Source organism: Falco punctatus, assembly GCF_963210335.1.
Source record: "Falco punctatus genome assembly, chromosome: 9".
Taxonomy (NCBI): domain Eukaryota; kingdom Metazoa; phylum Chordata; class Aves; order Falconiformes; family Falconidae; genus Falco; species Falco punctatus.
Genome location: NC_137589.1, coordinates 44150234 through 44169238, shown reverse-complemented (window position 1 = coordinate 44169238; position 19005 = coordinate 44150234). Strand labels below are relative to the sequence as shown.

Genomic DNA, 19005 nt, shown 5'->3' with positions numbered 1-19005 from the left:
GTGATAATTTGCAAGGGTAGATTGTGACTTGGTGGAGCTTGGGGACTGGAGATGTTAGTTGTTTTCACTCACACTTAAAAACATCCTGTCCCTGGTATTGCTCTTAGATATTTTTTTTTCATATTTCTGTTACTTTAAGAAGGGTCTTCACTTTTTGCAATGAGCTAAACTTGGGCAATAACTTCCCTGAGACAAGTACTGTGTTGTTGTGCCAGAAGGAAGAACATAAATTAAAATAAACCACCCTCACAATGGTATTTAAAAATTGATTGCAGGATTTCCAGTTGGTGTATACTGGTCTTTAAAAACAATAGCTGCATTTTCATTTTTAAACTTGTTAACAGAGTATTCTTTTAAAATAGATGATATTTTCTGTGATGCACTGTCACGTGAGCCTGATAAGGAAGATGGCTGAAGAACATATTTGCCAAAATATTCCTTGGAAGAGTAATTTGATGCCAAAAAAGCAAGTAAAACACGCAACTATATTTGTAGCGTAGTTTGCAAATTATGTGGCAAGGAAAGAAAGAAAATAATCTGTCACATGAAAAATGAAGTTTGGATTGTGTGCATATAAATCAGTGATTTGTTATATGAGTGTAAGATCATTATCAGGCATTTAAACATGAATTGGAAGTGTCTAATCTATTAATTAATCAGGAAGTAAGTTTTACATAGCATGTGTAATCAAGTTCATCTTTCATTTCATTTGTCAACATAGATGCTGGTTTCAATGCGATGTTACCATGAGATTAAACACCCCAAGTGTTGATTCATATTGCTGTGTAAATCTCATGTGTCCTTATATTGCACTTTGGAACCAGCTGCACATCAGGGGGTGAGCATAAAAGTGTCTGTTTCCCTTGGAGCAAACTGGATTCCTCAGATTAGGTACATGTTGTTTGTGCACAATGTGAGTTACTGGGCTACTCTTAATGCCTGTAAAACCCTTTTCTTCTCCTCACCTTGAGTTAAAACAGACTAGACTTCCATGCAAGCAAGGATAGTGATGCCCTGCAGCAGCTTTTAGAAAGGCTGATCTTTTTTTCTGACCTTTTAGTACACCACATTGGAAAGCCATTATATTAGAACACACAATAAATAGCTGAGACTTCTAATAGTAACTAATAAATTTGGCATAGGAAGCCCGTGGTGCCAGACCTTTATCAACTTGTTCCCTGCAGCAACACAACAGCAAGTTTGCTACTGAAATACAAAGTAAAAATATTTTTAGAATTTAATTTACTTTATTGTATGAATATTTTGATCAAGGTTAATGCAGAATACATAGTTTATTGCAATAATATATTATTACATCTAATAATTAAATTAATGACGTTAAAGATGATGAGGTTTAAATTTAAATTTGCAGATAAGAAAGTAAAGATGAGCATCTAATACATGTCTGCATAGGTAGGGAGCAGCATGTGAACGTGTGATTTGTATTAATATTGGTAACTAGTAATAATAACTGAATATCAGAGTGCGATGTGCAAGCTGTTCATTATATGTTAGATTTCCCTCTATTTCTGAATTTCAGTACTTTCTTCCTCAATGGCACAGAGTAGTCTGGTAACTCCTACTTTCTGGAAGACTTGAGTGGCAATACTTCTCTTTGATGGCTTGTCTTCTGCATTACCTATTGCAATGTTTAAGTCTTCTTTGATCATAAAAATTCATCATCTAGGTTCCCTTTCCCACAGAAGGTTGGACCAGGTGATCTTTTGGTCCCTTCCCACCTGAGCTATTTTGGAGTTCTGTTCTAAGATTCCTGTGACAAACAAGTTGCATGTCCCTGCTATTTACCATAAATAATAACAGATACTGCACCTGGGTAGGATGGGTAAGTGTCCTCAGAAAGAGTGGAAATCTGGAAGGTGCAAACTCTGGGATGCTGTGGTTGGTTTGATCTCTGGGAAGTGTGGAGTACCTTTACACTGTCTGGGAGCCTTGCTGTCTTCCACAAGTTTTACTTCAAAGCTGTCCTAGAAAACATTGAATTTTTGGGTAGTTATCCTCCAACCACCTTTTTAATCTTACCCATTGAACACATACTGAGTCCTCATCACTCACAGAAAGTCTTACACACCTGCACAACAGTGAAAAATTTGAGAGAAGGCAGCTCACAGAGCAAACATGCTTCTGAAAAGCAAGACAGATGAGCTGTAAACAGGTGGTTAAAAAAAACAAGATAAGGACATTTTATTTTTTAAATAAAATAATCAACAGCTTTCCTATGCTGTGATGTTTCTGTAATATGCTTCATTTTTTCCCCTCAAATTTTCAATATGAGATTTGCAGGATCTTGAATATCTTTCAGTTCATTTTTTTTAACAGTAAATAAGCCAATTTTCCCATTTTTGCTACATGAGAAGAGTAGTAGTAGTAACTAATGAAATGATAGAAAAACTGAAAAACCAGGTTTTTTTCTGAATATTTCATTTGAACAAAAAGGCTATTTTAAAAATAACTTATAATAAAAAAATGCACAAGGAGAGAAATTGCACCAGTGTGTGGTAAATGTTATGGTTAGTATTAGCACAAATCTGGGGAAAAATTCCCACCATTGTGTCTTACTGTAAATAAAATTCCAAACAGTTGTATTACAAGACTGGAGTGAATAATCTCTGCACAATCCAGACAACTTTCTTCATTCTCCTGTTGACAAAAATCTCTTGAGCCTGGAGCAGTAGTGCACAGGGTCCGTTTGGTGTCTGTTGCATAGCTCCTGTCACACGAGTGAGAACTAGCAGCAGTGTCGTCAGTCAGAGGGAATTCTTTATGGCAGGATCCTTCTGCAAAAAGGAAATGTGTTTGTTTTAGTCTGGCTGGCTAGGTGACCCTTGTAAATAGCAGTGTTAGCTCAACTGTACTCAGACAACGAGTAAAAGGGTTTCAATGAATACATTCAAGTTGGTTTTGAGTTCACAGAAAGCCCCATGGGTCAGCTTACAGAGGTCATAGTAGAGAACTGCTTTAATTTTGTCTTGGAGAAGGAAATGGGAGAAAACCCAGAGCTGAAGTTACTCTGCTAATCACTCAATGAATCATTGTTAACATTTTATTTCAGCAATAAGGCTTTTTGTAAAGAATAATCAGGCTTAAACAAATATTTCCTTCTAGCAGCTACTCATGGAAGATGCATGGTGCTAGGAAGTGTTGTGCAGTTCCCATTTATGTATGAGGAGCTTTGTTTGATGTGGGGTTTTGTACAAGATTTATTCTTTTTGGTGTGGGAATTTTTGCTATACAATTGAGACTTTACTCTCAGGGGTTTTTTCCTCCTGGGTTGTTGAAAGCAGTAGCCTGTTTTGAGGCTCAGTATGTTTGATTTCGATAAAAGGTTCTTCTTCAATCTGTGTTGGACTCCATGCGCTTAATTACTTCATTAGGCCTATGGAAATCATAGCACAAATCTTAAGGTAGATGTTGACTTTCTAAATTTTATTAGTGTCATTACCAGCCAGGTTATAAACCAAGTTATCTGAGTATTCTTTATCGTTAGGAATACATGTCAATAAATTTAGAGTAAGTTAACTGATTTTATTTTGGTCTCCCCCAGCTAGTTGAAAGCTGATTAGAAAAAGTTTATGTTCCTTAGCTCTATTGTTCTGCTGGGAAGTAGTCAGGAAACATGTTCTACTTTGAGGTCAGTCTGTGTCTTTCTTCCCTGTTCCCTTGCAGGACAGAGTTCATTGCGTGGCACAGGAAACGTCTCCAATTGGGTTCTCAGACATGCTGACTCTCGGTGGTGTTACTGTAACCTGCCCAGGACTCAGCAGCCCTTCCTATGTGAATCACTTCATGTGTTTTTCACAAAGCACTACGCGTCCTTCCAGCACAATGAATAACATGTTTGTCAACCTCCTGTTTGCCTGTTCCACACTGATTTGGAGCTGGTATGTCGTATTGCGTTCCCACTGTCAAGAAGTTGCCTGCTGTATGCAGAAATCAAATGTGGTCTAAACCTCAGCTTGTTGATGGACTAGTTGGGAATTAGAGGTAGAATTCCTAGGCATTATGTTTATTTCTCTAGCTTCCACTTTTGTGTGTGTTGACACACTCATTTATTCACTTTTTTAATAATATGTTATGACTAGTTCTTAAAATCAGAACATATTTTATTAGAAGCAAATAACTGACTTTCCTGCTTAACATTGGACACATTCCTTTGATCTTTCTTTTTTACCCGAGTGAAAAGAGGAAGTTTGTATGTTTTAAGTACATTAAAAAGCTGAACAAGTATTTGCAAAGGCATCTGTGCTGAGTTGGATGAAAGACACTGTAGGGGGAAAAAGATACTATTATGCTTAATACTTATTCATCACAAGGGGATTGTCTTGAGAGAGCAAGGAAGCTCTATTAATTCTTTGGGCAAGGACTAAGGGATCTGGGGTAAATGCCTAGCTCTGCCCCAGCCTTCCCACGTGACCTTGTGTAAATCACTCGGGGCTTTACTGCTCCATTCATGAAATGGGCATGGTGATTATTATGCCTGTGATGTGTACAATACTGTGTGCGTTTAGTTAGATCATAAGTACTGTGGACACAGAGTCATCTCTTAGTTGGTGGTGTACGCACATCCCAAAACAATTTAACATTGATCTTTTTTGCATCTCTGGGCACCACCACAGTAAATCTATAATAAACATAATGACAGTAAACAATAGTAATAGTCCTGTGTGTTTGGAACACTAATGCTAAAAGAATTCATGCACTGATTTAACTTCCGTAAGACCTCCTGAATGCTTATTTAATATTAAGTTATTCAGACACACATTTTTCCTCTTGCCTTTTTTACATGGCACTGTTTTTTCTACTCATTAATATGATTAAATGTCTAGAATATGTGTAATGACTACTTTCCATTTACATTTGGATTTCATCACCACACAGACAGCAAGAGTATTCCATAGTGTCTTGGTAGCCATGACACCATTCAATAAATAGAAAGCAATGAATTCTCTGCTTAATTTAATGCGAATGTTTATTTCTCATTTTGATCCAGAATCTGCATACCATTTTGTTGCAAGGCTGTCAAAAAGCTGTTACATTCCACCTAAGGTGGTAAGGAAATTAATTTGCCAATGTGTAGGCTTGAAATAATCATTGATTTACATTAAACTCTTAAAAAGAAGCAGTTTACTTTTAATTGTGTGCATGAAACTTTTTAGGTCTTCAAACAAATATGTCACTGGAGATTTTGGTATGGGTACAGCTGAATTGAAAGTTAAGTTATCCTTACACAAAGGAAATGACCTTCCTCTCTGGCTCTGCATAGGAGCTGAGGTATCCCTGGTAGCCTTGAGGCAATAAGCCTGGAAATCTTCCAGCTTCATAATATGCTGAACCAAAGACCACAATGGACTTCTAAGCAAATTCAAGCAGGCACATCTTGAGAGTGTCTAGGATCATTGACAAGAACGCTGTTATATTTCTCTAACGTTTTAAAAGATGGATATTTTGTAGAGATTATTCCCTGATTCCTTCTGCCTCAGATTGTGAAAGGAATATAATCATTCTTCAGAGGTAGTGTAGTCACACGTGACAGTAAAATCTGAGTTGCAGTCTGATTTTTTTCAACTTCTCAATGATCTGTCTGCAGTTCATTGACCTAATGCAAATCAGAAATTAAGCTGATACCCACCACTCCTCTCTCTACTGGCCAAGGCAAAACCTTGTCTTATTTGTATGTTTTGACTTTTGAAAGCCTCAATTCAGTTCTTTGTGGGGAAAAAAAAAGGGAAACTGAAATGAAATTACTAAAGCTGCTGTCTTCCAAAAGGCAGCCTAAATCCAGAGGCTGTTAATTATGTGTGTGGACAAATCAGTCCTCATACCTGTATAAATAAAGTTTTTGGGGCCGGGCTGGGCTGGGCTGGGCCCCCCTGATAAAGCACGGAAACTTTCAATTTCAGAATAAGGAATTCAAGTTCCTTGCTGTAAAATCAGGAGTTAAGAGGAATGATTGTTTCCCTCTAAAGCCCTTTGGGAAAGCAAGAGGTTTAATGGTAGGGGCTGTCTTGGGAATGTGCATTCTGAGGAACAGTCATTATTCTCCCAGCACAAAGCAATAAACAAATGATAAAAAAGGCAAGTGTTAGCCATTGGGGAGGCATGGCTTCTGTCCCTCCCCAGACCCAGCAGCCCTGCTACAGCTGAGCAAAGCCTCAGGCAACAGCCTACTCCTTTTGATGTCAAAGCAAACAAGCCAATGTTTGTGTAGCTCTCCATCCCAGAACTTATTTTAATGCTAATTTAAAATTTATTTACATGCTGTTAGTTTTGGTAAAGAAGTGAAATAAATCCATTTTTAAGAAGGTTTAATGGCAAGATAATGGAAGCAGATGACAGGGGATGCCAGGTCAGCGGTGGATGCTCTAATTTTCCTCTAAAGCTCTACAGTGTATCAAACTGGATATTTGACTGAGATGTTACAGTTTGGTAGATATTTGATTTAATGGGTTAGGTTTGTGTTCAGTGTTGGGGAGGAGGAGTTAACACCCCAAAAATCACTGCTATGTTTGGCTCCATTTGCTCCTCTTACTGAGAGATTCAACAGAGCCCCATGACTGAACTCATCCTTCTGCTTTTTGGAGGGAACAGCCAGACTGTGATGTGTAATTTTAGAGATAGAGATTTTAATGTTGTCAGCTTTCCTCCAGAGCAGTTAATATATCTAACGTTTGCAAGTGATAGGTTCTGCTGTACACAAAAGAGCGTTTGTATCAGGATGTGGCTTTCAAAAAGAAAAAAGAAAAAGAAAAAAAAAAGGGGGGGGGGTGGTGGGAGGCAGTGCTGGATTAATTGGAGAGGTCCAGACCAGTCACATTCCCTCCCAGATGGGTCGTTCATTTTGTTGCCTGCTGCTATGTAGCATCTGAACTTAAAGCCTTCAAAAACATCGTTGAAGCGAGAGACAGAGGCAAGCTGGCAAAACTTGAACAAACTCCTGGCCATTTATGCTCTTACAGTACGACTGCTTTCTCTTGTCATGATAGTTTATAGTCCCTCATTGACTTCCTCTGTTTTATGGTCACCTATATGAATGTTTCTGAAGGTACTAGCTTGATTAAAAATAAAAATCCCTAAACATGGAACAGATGCTTAAATAAACACAGGTGAATGCATGGTGACTGCAGGCCCGTCTTCCTGTGTCTCCTGATCATTTCCACCTGCTCGAAGAGGTTTGGGAGATCAGCAGCGCCTGCCTTTTGCTGCATCCCAGGTGGTTTGAGGATGAGTCACCTGGCTCCAATTAAGCAAAACCAACACAGGTGAACCTTCCCCTTTTGGACTGTCTGAATTTGTGTGAGCTTTTAAAATGGTTTTGTTTAAACTTTCATTTCCATCAGTGCCATTTTTTGCTGTTGGGAATGTCAAAGCGGAAAATAAATTGGATGGGCTGCTTTAAAGACATTTCTAGTATAAAAGCATAATCATAAAAGATTCTCTTCAGAGGTACCAGCTCAGTTATGAAGTCACAAAATTGCAGAGAGCCACCTGAATATTTGGCTTCTTGTTGATAGCAAATCTTTTAACTTTTAGTATTTTCAGATCTGCCCATCACTGTCTTCTAGATGTTCTCAGCTACATTTGTGACTTGAATTAACCACACAGGCTGAGTCTGTGGGCATCTGGAAACTGGTTACAGTTGTTCCTGTTTTGTTTGGGTTGTGTTTTTTTTTTGCTTGCTTTTATAATCGACCGAAATATGAAAAAAAAAATATTTTGGATAACAAGAATAGGGGAGATGTTTAGTAACGGAAGCTTTTTGCTTTTTGCCGGGATGCAGTGTGAGAGTTGGTGGCTGGAGTGGGAGCGGCAGAGGAATGTCCCTGTGCAGCATCCCCCTCCCAGAGCCAGGAGCCTCTGCTGTCCAGCTGGGATCTGCCTCCTTGACCTGAACTTGCCGTTGCCCCCTTGATTGGCTCATTCCTGCACTGCCTAAAAGCTGGCGCTGAATTCCTTATGTCTGGCCTCAAAACCAGGCATGGACTTCCCTGAAGATCGAGACTTGTTTTTTTCCTCCTGGAAGGGCCTTTCTCAGCTGATCAACATCACAGGTTTACCGCTCAATATGTAAAGAAGAAAATACAGCTTTTGTAGAATTCTGCTGTTTTCACTGACTGCACGAGTTTATAAAATCCTAAAATAAAAGTGGATGGTTGGTGGTAGGGACTTCTGTTGTGGTGAGGGTACTGAAGTCTGATACTCCCCTTCCTCTTGTTACTGAAGGTGCAAGAGTATAATCTGGGGAACCCTTCAAACTTCTGAAGAAGCTCCTCCTAACTGGGGAACGTAGCTTGTCCTCAGCCAAGCCTGCCTAGTTCTGCAGCTTCACTAGGCACCACAAAGATAAATTTGCACAAATGTCTGGGGAAAATGACAAAACTAGAACACAATACAGAGAAGTATTGTGCAAAAGGCATTTTGCAGTTCATCCCACTCTGATGAGGTTCTTCTGTTATCTATCTGCCAGCTTGTGAGAAGAAGTGGCAGCGCGTTAAGTTCTTGGCCACCATTCTGGTTTTCTGTAATGTTGTCTATCGCTCTTCCTTCAGAGCATTTTCTGTGCCAGGAAGGGAAGGAGCTTAGATGAAAGATTCTGGACAGTTCACTTCTGACCTTTTTAAACCATAAATGTGGAGTGAAATTTTTCATCTGGTTAGTCTATTTATTCTTTTCCCTTCTTTTCCTTTTCCTCCGTGGCTTAAAGTGTTAATTCTGTCCATTGAAATGTAATTTTATTGAGCAATATGAGCCGGAGGCGGAATCTTCACTGCCATCAGAACCCAAATGGTAAATAGGCTCTTTCTCTAATTTGTGGGATGCGCTATAACTCAGTTTGAATGTTGAAAGGAAATGGGCCTCCAGGGGAGTCTGGGGCTCTGTTCATTCAACTTCTAATTAAAGTTTTCCCCCTCTCAAGTTTCACTTTATTTTCCGGGGCTTTTGCTCCATGATGATTATTAACATGTGTCCCGTGGCCAGGAAATCATTATACCCTTCCCCAACCCAGTGTTTCGTGGATACCTCCTGCTGCAGACTGAGCCGCCTGAAACTTCATCTCCGAAATGATCTGATGGCCGGGGCAGGTAGAAACTAGCTGGCACCCTAAGGCTACCCAGCCGCTTTCAGGCAGCAAGATGTTGATTTTTTTCCAGTACAGTTTGATCAGATGTTGCTGTCTGGCATAGAGGATCCAGTCCAGGATTTCTTCCAGCCTATTCTTCACGTTTCAAGAGCCCAGGCCAACTCTGGCTTCCTATTCCAACTCCAGCAGGCTTATCTTTTTTGGGGCAGGAATTGTTAGTACAGTTTATCTTGCTTGCTGCAAGTCCTCCCTCAGCTGAGATGTACTCTGGTGCTGCGTTCTTTTTTTTCCTCTCTCTCTCTTTTTTATGTTTTCTTCTTGTTGTTTTTCTTTTTAAATGTATAAAGTGAAGAGTTCCTCTTCCCCCCTCTCCCTTTCCACTCCAAAGAACCAACCTCCAGTTAATTAAACGCTGGAACTCTTGCTACTGTGCCAGAGGGGAGAGTGAACCTGTGCCTGCATGTGTGTATGTGTAAAATAGATACAAAAATGTCAATGAACAGCAGGAAAAGTTCTGGGAGACCGTCTTACTACTATCGACTGCTCCGGAGGTCACGACTTCAGAGACAGCGAAGCAGATCCCGGAGCCGGAACAGGCCGCTTAGTAGGGGTAATTGCAACAACAGTTCTCTTTAATTGACAGTGCAAAGACAGGTGCTGTTGCTTACAGGTAGCTTCGTTATGGCGGATAAGAATGACCAGTTGAATATTTGTAAGTGTACCTGCTCCCTGTGAAGCATGTATGGAGCTTTGCAGAAGGTCAGTTGCTTGTGTAGTGCTGCAGTCATGCATGGGGAGGGAGAGCTGGTTAATTCTAAGAGCTTGGCTGGGGGAGTCAGGCTTGGGGGCTTTCCTTACAGTGGCTTTAACACCTTGTGTAACTGTAACTAACCCAGTTTTTTCAGTTATCCATGGTTCAGTTTTTTTTCAATTTGTATAATTAAGGTAACTACTTTTTTGAGATGTTTGGAGGGCTAATTGGTGATTGTAGCAGTTTGAAAATGCTTGATTAAGGGATGATATCTATATGCAAAGATGTATTGCTAAAACTTCTTGTTCTTCACGAGCCAAGTATCACCAGGGGGTTTGAAATTACAAAGCTGAGTACAGTTTAGGGGTAGGATTTTCAAAAGAGGCTAAAGATTGCACTCCCAAGGCACTGCAGAAACCTATGGGAGTTGTATTCCCAAATCACTTTGCACTTCTAAAAATCTTGCTCTAAAAGGGCCTATTTGTCCTCATCAGCAGGAGTTAGGTCCACAGAGTAATGCTTCTTTAGGGCATACTCACTCATGCAGCCCATTTATTCTACTTGAGGCAGCTACTGACCCAGTTGCATTTTTAAAGTAAGCTATTCTGGCTTTCTCTTCTAGTGTGAAATAAATGTTTATTGATGCTTATGCCTATCTTTAAAGCAGTCAAAGAAGCGAGAGTCTTTGAGTCATTTTGCTGTTGAACGTCTTTTCAGAAAGGAGGGAAGAGGGTTTTGTTTGACCTCTAGTGTGACAAACCAGTCATATTTATAATGTCTTGAGCTTAATCAAAGCCATTAACTGAAAAGATTTTTTTTGTTGTTATTTTGTGAATAAAAAGCCATAATAAAATGCACAACTGCAACACTGCATCAGGTGTTTGTGCAAATCCAGGCTTGTATCCAGTGAGAATGGAGTTAATTCTGATTTACAAAGCAGATTTTAGACTCACACTACAAGATTTAGCTTAGTGCAATGTCCTCTTTCTTCTTTTCGTGGTATTCAGTATTTTTTAAAGGATTTTGAATCATCACTGAGAAAACAATAGGAAGTTAAATCAGTTCCTTAAGCAGACAGTGGGTTTGTTTCCATGATATTTTTTTTGTTTTGCCTGTCAGGGAGGAGTGTTTGTAAACTCACAAGAGTGTAACACTTCCCTTTCCCCCTTTATTTGTGTACTGTTCAAAACAGAAATATTTTACTGTCATTTTAGTTACTGTGACAAAAGAAGTGTGTTAGATTCATTTAGGTAACCCAGTATGAACTTAATGGCATAATTTGTCATGAACACGAGGAATATACAGGCAGATTTGATGAAAATGGAAATCAACTGTCATGTTTGTAAGAAATTGGATTTGAAACAACTGAAATCTTCTTGCTGTTGATCTCTCCCTAAGTATTTTGTGTTTGTCACATTTTGTCTCTAGGAGCTCTGCCTGCTAGGAGGATCATAATACTAAGCCCTAGTTGAGCTCTTCTTATCGGTAGAACTTAAAAGGATTTCCAAATCTGCATCAGAATTTTCTCTTTTCTTTTCAACATGTTTTTGTAAGAGATGCAGAAAGCCAGTTGTGCAGCCGGTCATGCAGTAGGTTGGTGGTAAGGCTTGGTCCAGAGTCTGGAGCTGCTGCCTGCTGCTCCAGCACCCTGGCTGCCAGTCTGGACAGAGCGAAGGAAGTGCTAGAACACAGCAAAAGAAATATTTTCCTTGACAGTTTTGATCCCACTGGAAGATTAAGGAACAGGAGACTGTAGGGGTGAGGGAACTTTGAGGAATGCAGAAATCAGGATAAAGTTCTAGATTTTTTTAGATTTGATGTAGTGTTAGGTTCCAAAATCTGCAAGTCTGCACGAAGGAAAGAGCTGAGTGTTCTCAAATACTGATCTGCAGTGTTTTGTGCTCTCTCTAGCTAAGATACTAATAGATCAGATATCCTTAGCTGGAGGTTACCATAAATTCATGAGTATTGGAGTTATTTCACAGGAACTGGCAATGGTTTGTTTTGCTACATGTGTGTTTCCCGGACATCCTCTTGGCAACTTCTTGCTCTCTACAGCCTCCAGACCCTTTGCCAAGATCCTCACAGAGCCTGTGGCCCTAGCTGGAGGAGCAGTGATACCTGGAAGCTGAGCTTTTCCAAGGTGTGTCTCTTCAGCAGATTATCAGCATGCTTTTGGACTGGGAACTTGCTGAGGATCAGGCAGTTGTTAGACACTTACCAGGGAGGAGGAGATCTCTGCTGGCACGCAACCCCCTCTCCCCATCTGGAATCATTCACTGTTGGTACTGCATCAGTCCTGGACGATAAATCCCTGATGTGGAGCTGATGCCGGAGCACCCGTGAGCTGCAGGTGCTGCCATCTGCTGCCAGTATGCCTCCCCTGCCAAAAGCTGTCAGCGTTTTCTGTGAGTCAAAGAACCTCCTTCAGCCCACTCCAGTTTATAACAGTCAATCTCTTTGAATAAAGAAGAGGTTGTGTTTAAAAGCATCTATTTATATACTGCCACTTCCCACTCTCACCCCCGTGAGGGGGCAATGCCACCTATCCATGCACGCCCCTCTGATGCGCATTGCTGCAGGAACGCTGCCCGCCGGCCTTCTGTAAGTGCGCAGTGCAGCCGCCCGCGGCCCTGCAGTGCAAGTCGGGCTGGGGTTACAGCTTGCACAGCTGCATCGCAGTCACAGGCAGGGGCTGTTGCAGCTGAGACCTAGTTTGGAAAATCGGTTTTGCTTCCTGGGGTACAAAGAAAGAGATAGCCACTCCCTCAGGAAAGCTCTGCTGTGGTGCATTTTCGATACAAAGTGAACGGAATTTGCATTTTCTATGCAAGTCTCTAAGGAAAGTAGGGGACTGCTTTCTACTGGGACTCCAGATGGAGACAATCTGCTGTAGCATGCAGAAAAATGTATAGGACTTTCAGCTGTTAGCAATGACAGCCAGCTTATTTGATGGTTCATGTGATGGTATCCTCTGTTCTAGAGTTCTCTGTTCACCCTGGTGCTTTTGACACATTCATCACGTGTTTCAGTATGTTTGCCTGTCTGTCCCTCTGACAGGTCCAGGGCTGGAATAGCTGAAGAACAGTGAAACTGATGGGGCTGATGGGGAGGGCAAAGCAGACCAGAAGAGGAAGGCATGATATCAGGAGGTTCACGTGCTCATGCCTCCAGTGTGTTTAAATTATTGCTATTTGATAGTGGATAAACAAGACAGGTTTCACCCAGCTGTTAATCTTTTTTAGAATGATGATAATATCTGAAGTCTCCTGGCTCAGCTTTCCACAGAGATCTGGGACATGCTGCAGGTGTACGTTAGTTAAAAAAACTAACTGCAGAAAGCCCATCTCTTCTTTGGATCATCTGTTCAGCTCAGAGATGTGTGTGACTGTATGAGGAATCATGGCAGTAATTACAATTACTACCAGGTGATCCATCTAATGTAGTGGAAGGTGCTTGGGAGGCGGAGAGGGTAGAAGGAAAATTCTCAGTAAAAGCAACACCTGCTTCTGCCTACAGTACTTTGGTCTGTGCCTTCATGGTATCTCTGCTTCTACTTAATTATGGGTATAATGAAGGAACAGGGGTCAGTGGCAGGTGTTCAGTTTGCTCACAGAAACTATTCACAGGTGTTCCATTCACAGTTTCATATCTGAGCCAAATGTGGCTTTGGCTTCAGGTCTTTTTCTTCTCTAAAACTCCATGGGCAATCGATTGTTATCAAAGCTCTAAGTTTGAGAACATTTTGAGTTCCTGATCTTGAAGGCTTAGTGTTCCTGATACTTCTGCCTCTGTCAGCTCCTTGGACATAAATGTCTTGCTCTAAGTTCTGTTTATCACAAATGCTTTTCAAGGTGTTCTACAAAAAGGATTTTTATTAAACGAGCTTTCTTCTTCTTTTCCTTTGATGGCTGCTGTGAACAGAAAACTGACTGATCTTCAGCAAAGCCCAGTACACCAAACACTGAGAGCTTGGAGGCTAAGGTCAGAAATAGAGCAGGCTATTCGGATACACATCTCTTGAAAATGACTGGAATGTCGTCTTTCTCTCTGTGTTTGATGGAATCAAAAGCTTTTAAGTGATAAAAGAGAGATCAACTTATACCCAAATAGCCAATACCTTAGAGGTTAAGGCATTCACTTGGGACAAGGGAAGCAGAGACTTGAATATTGTCCCAGCATGTAACAGAATGACATAACAAAAAAAGAGGTTTTATTATATTTAAAGCTAACAGAAATTTCTCACACACTTCTCTCTAATCTTTCCTAGCTGAAAATCTATTGTGCAGCATGTTAACAAAAAGTGATGTTAGACAAGGAATGCCATGTGGAACATCTTCCTTTCCACCTCTGCTGGACTTTGTCCTGTAGCATGGGACAGTGCTCTGGACACAGCTGTATCAGATGTTGTGGGAAGAAGGCACCTCTCTCTCATTCTGATTAGAAATTTTGCTCTTACTGAAAATTCCCACTCTATTGTTAAGTAAGATTCAGGGTTCTGTAAGTAAATAATTCACATTAAATATTTAAACAATACTTTGTTCTTTTTATGACCCACAATTAACTTTTCTTTGAATTACACTTAGCTGCATGCCTTTCAGATTGTTGAAAGCACATGTGTTTCGATGTGTCTCTTGACTGCACTTACTGTAAAGGAAGTTTAGCTTAGATGGTTCTAGCTATGGTAAAGGCCTGGGTACTGGAATACCTGCATCATAGCGGAACCAACCTTTCCTGATAGATCAGTATTGACCAGACTCATCTATCTCAGAATTACAGTGCCATAATCAATTAATGAATAAATAAGCAAAGAAGTAATCTGTCGTGTGCTGTCCAAACAGAACTCCCTACATTTAATGATGCCTTCTGGGTGTTTTTCCTGACATGCCAGACCAGTATGTGCCCCTGAGCCTGGATTTTTTTTTCTGTGGTCTCTGTTTTTAACAAATTGAATAGTCATTATGAATACAACACCACCAGCAGAACCATTTGTGCACCTGCCTATAAAGGGCACGCGTTACCAAAACCAGCTCTTTCACTCTCACTTCTGTTACTGGATTGCTGTTCTGATCTTTTGGATTGCATCTAGATGGCTATGTAATAAATCTGTTGAGAGAGACCATTTCTATCTGGCAAACATCCAGCAGCTTTTAGTGGTGTGTATGAAAAAAGAATATGTTTTTTTATTAAAAGAAACTGATTTTACAGCAGTGCGTAGAAGTCAGAAATACAGTGTTACCCTTGCAAATACAAGTATGCCTATGTGTTGCATGTATTTATATTGGCAGGCAGAAATCTGAGTAAAAGGTTCCAGTTTTACTGTTGTTCTCTGACTCATATCCTACAAAATTTGATGAGTGATTTTGCCTTTTCAGCACATCTTCCTGTACCAGGGGTTGATGATGGTGTGGTCAGTAGGAAGTCAAGTCTGGGAAGAAAGATAATCACATATGACTGGCCAACCTGCCTGGCTGATCTGGGCTCTGAGGCCAGTCCCAGCCTCTGTACCTGGGGAGTCCCTGCGGGCTGCCCTGCCTGGCCACCTCCCAGTCACAAGCATCAGCGGGCAGCACTAGGGGCAATTCAAACTGGGAATCACTCTTCCCGTTCTTCATTTATAATTTACTTGATTTTAAGTTGTAAGTTTAAAGTGATTCACTTTAGTAGCCAATCAATAGTAATATTATATTATATTATATTATATTATATTATATTGCCTTATATTCTGGATAGCCAAAGGGGTGCATGTGTACACTTCACCTGTCTCCTGTATGTAAGATTTGTGGAAGAACCCAAATAACTTGCCTTGGAATACCTGTAATTTTTCTTTAAAAATATTGCATAAACAATTTTTTTCATTTAAGGGCTGAAAGCAGACAAGTGAAGAGTCCAGTAATAAACATTAGCGATAGGGGTTTTTTTTTCCAAGGGTGGTGTCTTTTAAATGTCAGGAAAAGGAGGCCTTCCTGCTTTGCAGCTTTTAATGACTATTGCTTTGTTTTTCAAGCCTCTTTTGTGGTATTTTCTACTTTGCCGCAGAACTCTTGCAGTTTTTCATTGAAATTTTAACAGCATGGCTGACAGATGCCCATAGAAAAGATCTGCAAAATTGTTTAAGCTGTACTGTTTGTAGGAAATATTCACTGGCAGCTGTGCTATTTTTAGCAGTAGTGCTCCAGCTGAGACTTTGCCGTATTCAATGCTTAATTGTCTAATAAAAATCTATACTAAACTTAATAACTTGGGAAGTAGTGCATGATGGAGGAGTTACTGTTTTGGTATTAAAACAATGGATGGAGAAATCTAAGCATCCCTTTAACAGACAAAAATTTGGAGTGAATTTATTGTCTATGGGGGCAAAGGTTAGATTTCCCCTTCAGTAGGAGCATGGTGGCATTAGTGCCTTGAGCTCCTTTGTTTGCTCTTACAGTGCTGGTGATACCACACTGACCTACACCACCTCCTTTAGAAGTGTGTCATAAATGCAGAAACATCAAAACTTAGTATTTTCTGTGACAAATGTGTCAATTCCTACTAGATTAAAAATGAATCAAGTTTTAAAACTTCCTATTAGGAGCCATGGGGAACACCAGAGTGAATGTCCAAGGAGCACTGGCCCTTCTGGTGTTTGCTAGTAAGCTAGAAACCCACATGCAGCAAGCAAGACTTACAAATATCCCACCCCATCTTGCTGTCATCAGTAGTGGAAGGAACAGCCTCTATTTCCAAAGACACAGTCCTACTGAGCGGCCACGCTGTGTGTAACCACTGATCGTTGTTGCCATTTAGCATCCAGAGCTACAGTGCAGTTAAACCATAATATTGTGCCCAACAAGTGATGTTAATGAACTATGGGGTGGCTTCTACAGTATGTTTAGGATTTGGGGAACCAGTAATTTCATTTGCTTGTGACAAGCTGAGGTAACACCTTACTGTTTATTTACTTTTCACCTGTCCTTCCAATGACAATATCCTGCAGGTTTGAGAGCTTTGTATTTCCCTCCTTGTTTGATTTTCATGTGTTGTAACTTCTGTCAGATTTTAAGAGGACCATTGCAGGAGGTGATTTAAGACTTGCTGGATATGGAGTTTTGATAGACACAAAAGGGGTAGGGGAAGGAAGAGAAGGAAAAGAAAGACAGGAGAACTGTAGGGAGTAACTTGGAACATAGGGGAAGGTTCATGCAGGACAACACAGCCACCTTGATTCAGTGTCAGCAGCTGTAGCTGTGTATGTGGGCTGAGGCAGGGACAGTGGGTTTTGCAAGTCAAATAAACAGATTGAAAAGAAGAATTGATTAAAGAACCCAGAATCTTGATGAAATTGGGCAAGTGGAAAGGTGTGTATGTCTGCTGATACCATTAGGGTGGGCTGTATGTCCATTATGGTGTTTTATGGCACTACCTGAAACAGTAAATATCTTCTGAGTGTCTTCATGTATAAACACAACACTGCCTTATAATAGTTGTTTGCTTTTCTTTAGTGTGTTTCTAAGAACTGCAAATACTTGGTGGACTTGAAAGAAGTCTCAGGTAGATGCATTCTTGTTTAACCAGTGAGGTGTCCAGGGATAACTTACAGGAAATCCTATGGATGGTCAGTGACAAAGTCATGGTACAAACTCCAGTAGCTCTGTATTTTTTATACTTTCCTTTTGCCCCAAGGTAAGGAGAGAACTCAGGAGTTTTGACTCTCATGTTCTTTCTCTAAAATCATGACCACCGTCCCATGCCTGAACGTCCCATGGTTCCAGCAGATGCATCTTTAAGAGGTAACTAAATATAGCAGCAGTCATGATACAATTGTGAGAATTGTCAATACTGCTTAAGAGTAACTCAGGAAATTACTATCCAAGGAACAGCTCATTTAATGCTGTGACAGAAATTTGGAAACTGTACCAACAACTTTCAGGCAATTTGAAGAGTGACTATTGTCTCTCTTTGCTCATCTTTTGCTTTATCTCTGTTTTAAGTCCTTTCCTTCTGATAGTAACCTTACTTTCCCCTAACAGTGTTGCCAAGAGGGGCTGATTACTCTGAAAGGAAATAAGTAGCAGAGTTGCTCCCAAGTAATGCAGAGTGAGGTTTTATCTAAAAGCCATAGGTAACAAATGAGAAAGGGGTTGAAACCCCTGGTCTGAGCCCAAAAGAGAATCTCTTCCAAAAGCATGCTTAGAGGGGTTTCAGCAGACTTTTCATGACCACTTATGTATTAGAGTAAGTTTGTCTCCTTACGGCTGTGGCAGTCCAAACAATTTAGACACAGAGCTGCCTTTTAAAGCTTTTAAACCTGTATTTCCCTTGAAGGTCTTCTAGTGTGCCACTAATCCCTTAAGTTATTGCACTGAAGGCACTCTATAATCCTTTAATTTACTCTGCTCTCAATAGAGACGGGGAATGAGCTGGGTCACTTTCCGTACATGGGCATTATCAGTTTTGCTTTTTTTGACTCAGACACTAGCTGAGGGTTGTTTTCTTTCCTTTCAAACACTCCAGAGAGTATTTTAAATTTAGATATTAATTGCTTGTGTGTTTGTGTATACGCATATTAAAAAAGGTACATAAAACCCAGAGCTTCCTTACTCATTTTGCTGTTTTATACAGCCTTGGGGTCAGGCTTTTAAACTAAGTTTCCTCAGGCTGCTTTGGAAATCAGCCAATTTAAAAATGGATGGCTTTTTGAAAACTGTGAATTCATACCCAATATACAGCTGGTGATGGTCAAGAAACAGTGTCAGCCATAGGTAACTTCTGGAATCCTCATCTCCCTAGGCCTACAGGAGACAAAGCTTCTGACCAAAACGTATTTGATGGTGCTGAAGGTAAAGCTTTATGGTGATGAGTAACACTAGGCAAGTTTTTTTGGAGTCTTTTTGTTGTTGTTTTTTTTTCTTTTTTAGAAAGTGGAAATATGTAGAGGAATGAAGCTGGTTAATTAGCATTGATAATATACAGCTGTGGGCTGGCTTCAGGGGCGGTGGGTTGGCCGATGTAGATAAGGTGCAGGTGTGGCTGGTTAAGTTAAGTGGTTGGGAGCCAATGAAGAGAGAGCAGCCGAGGAAGAGAAGGTGAGAGAGGAAGAAGCAGAGAGAAGAGAGCCTGGGGTGAGGCAAGATGAGGAGAAAGCAGCAGAGGGACTGGCATGAAGAGTATGCTG

At 40.4% G+C, this 19005-nt stretch overlaps 1 protein-coding gene across 6 annotated transcripts in view; it reads left to right on the top strand.

The window, feature by feature from the left end:
• Nucleotides 1–19005, top strand: part of DAB2IP (DAB2 interacting protein) — a 249502-nt gene that overhangs the window by 72965 nt on the left and 157532 nt on the right. Inside the window, exon 1 of one of the 6 annotated variants that reach the window (XM_080402869.1) lies at nucleotides 1–9707. This exon is cut by the window's left edge and continues 15368 nt beyond it. The exons of 3 other annotated variants lie outside the window; for them this stretch is intronic. In XM_080402869.1, coding sequence (XP_080258995.1) covers nucleotides 9566–9707 — 142 coding nt within the window. In that variant the 5' untranslated portion in view covers nucleotides 1–9565. 2 more of the 6 variants (XM_080402876.1, XM_080402874.1) reach the window with 2 other exon arrangements.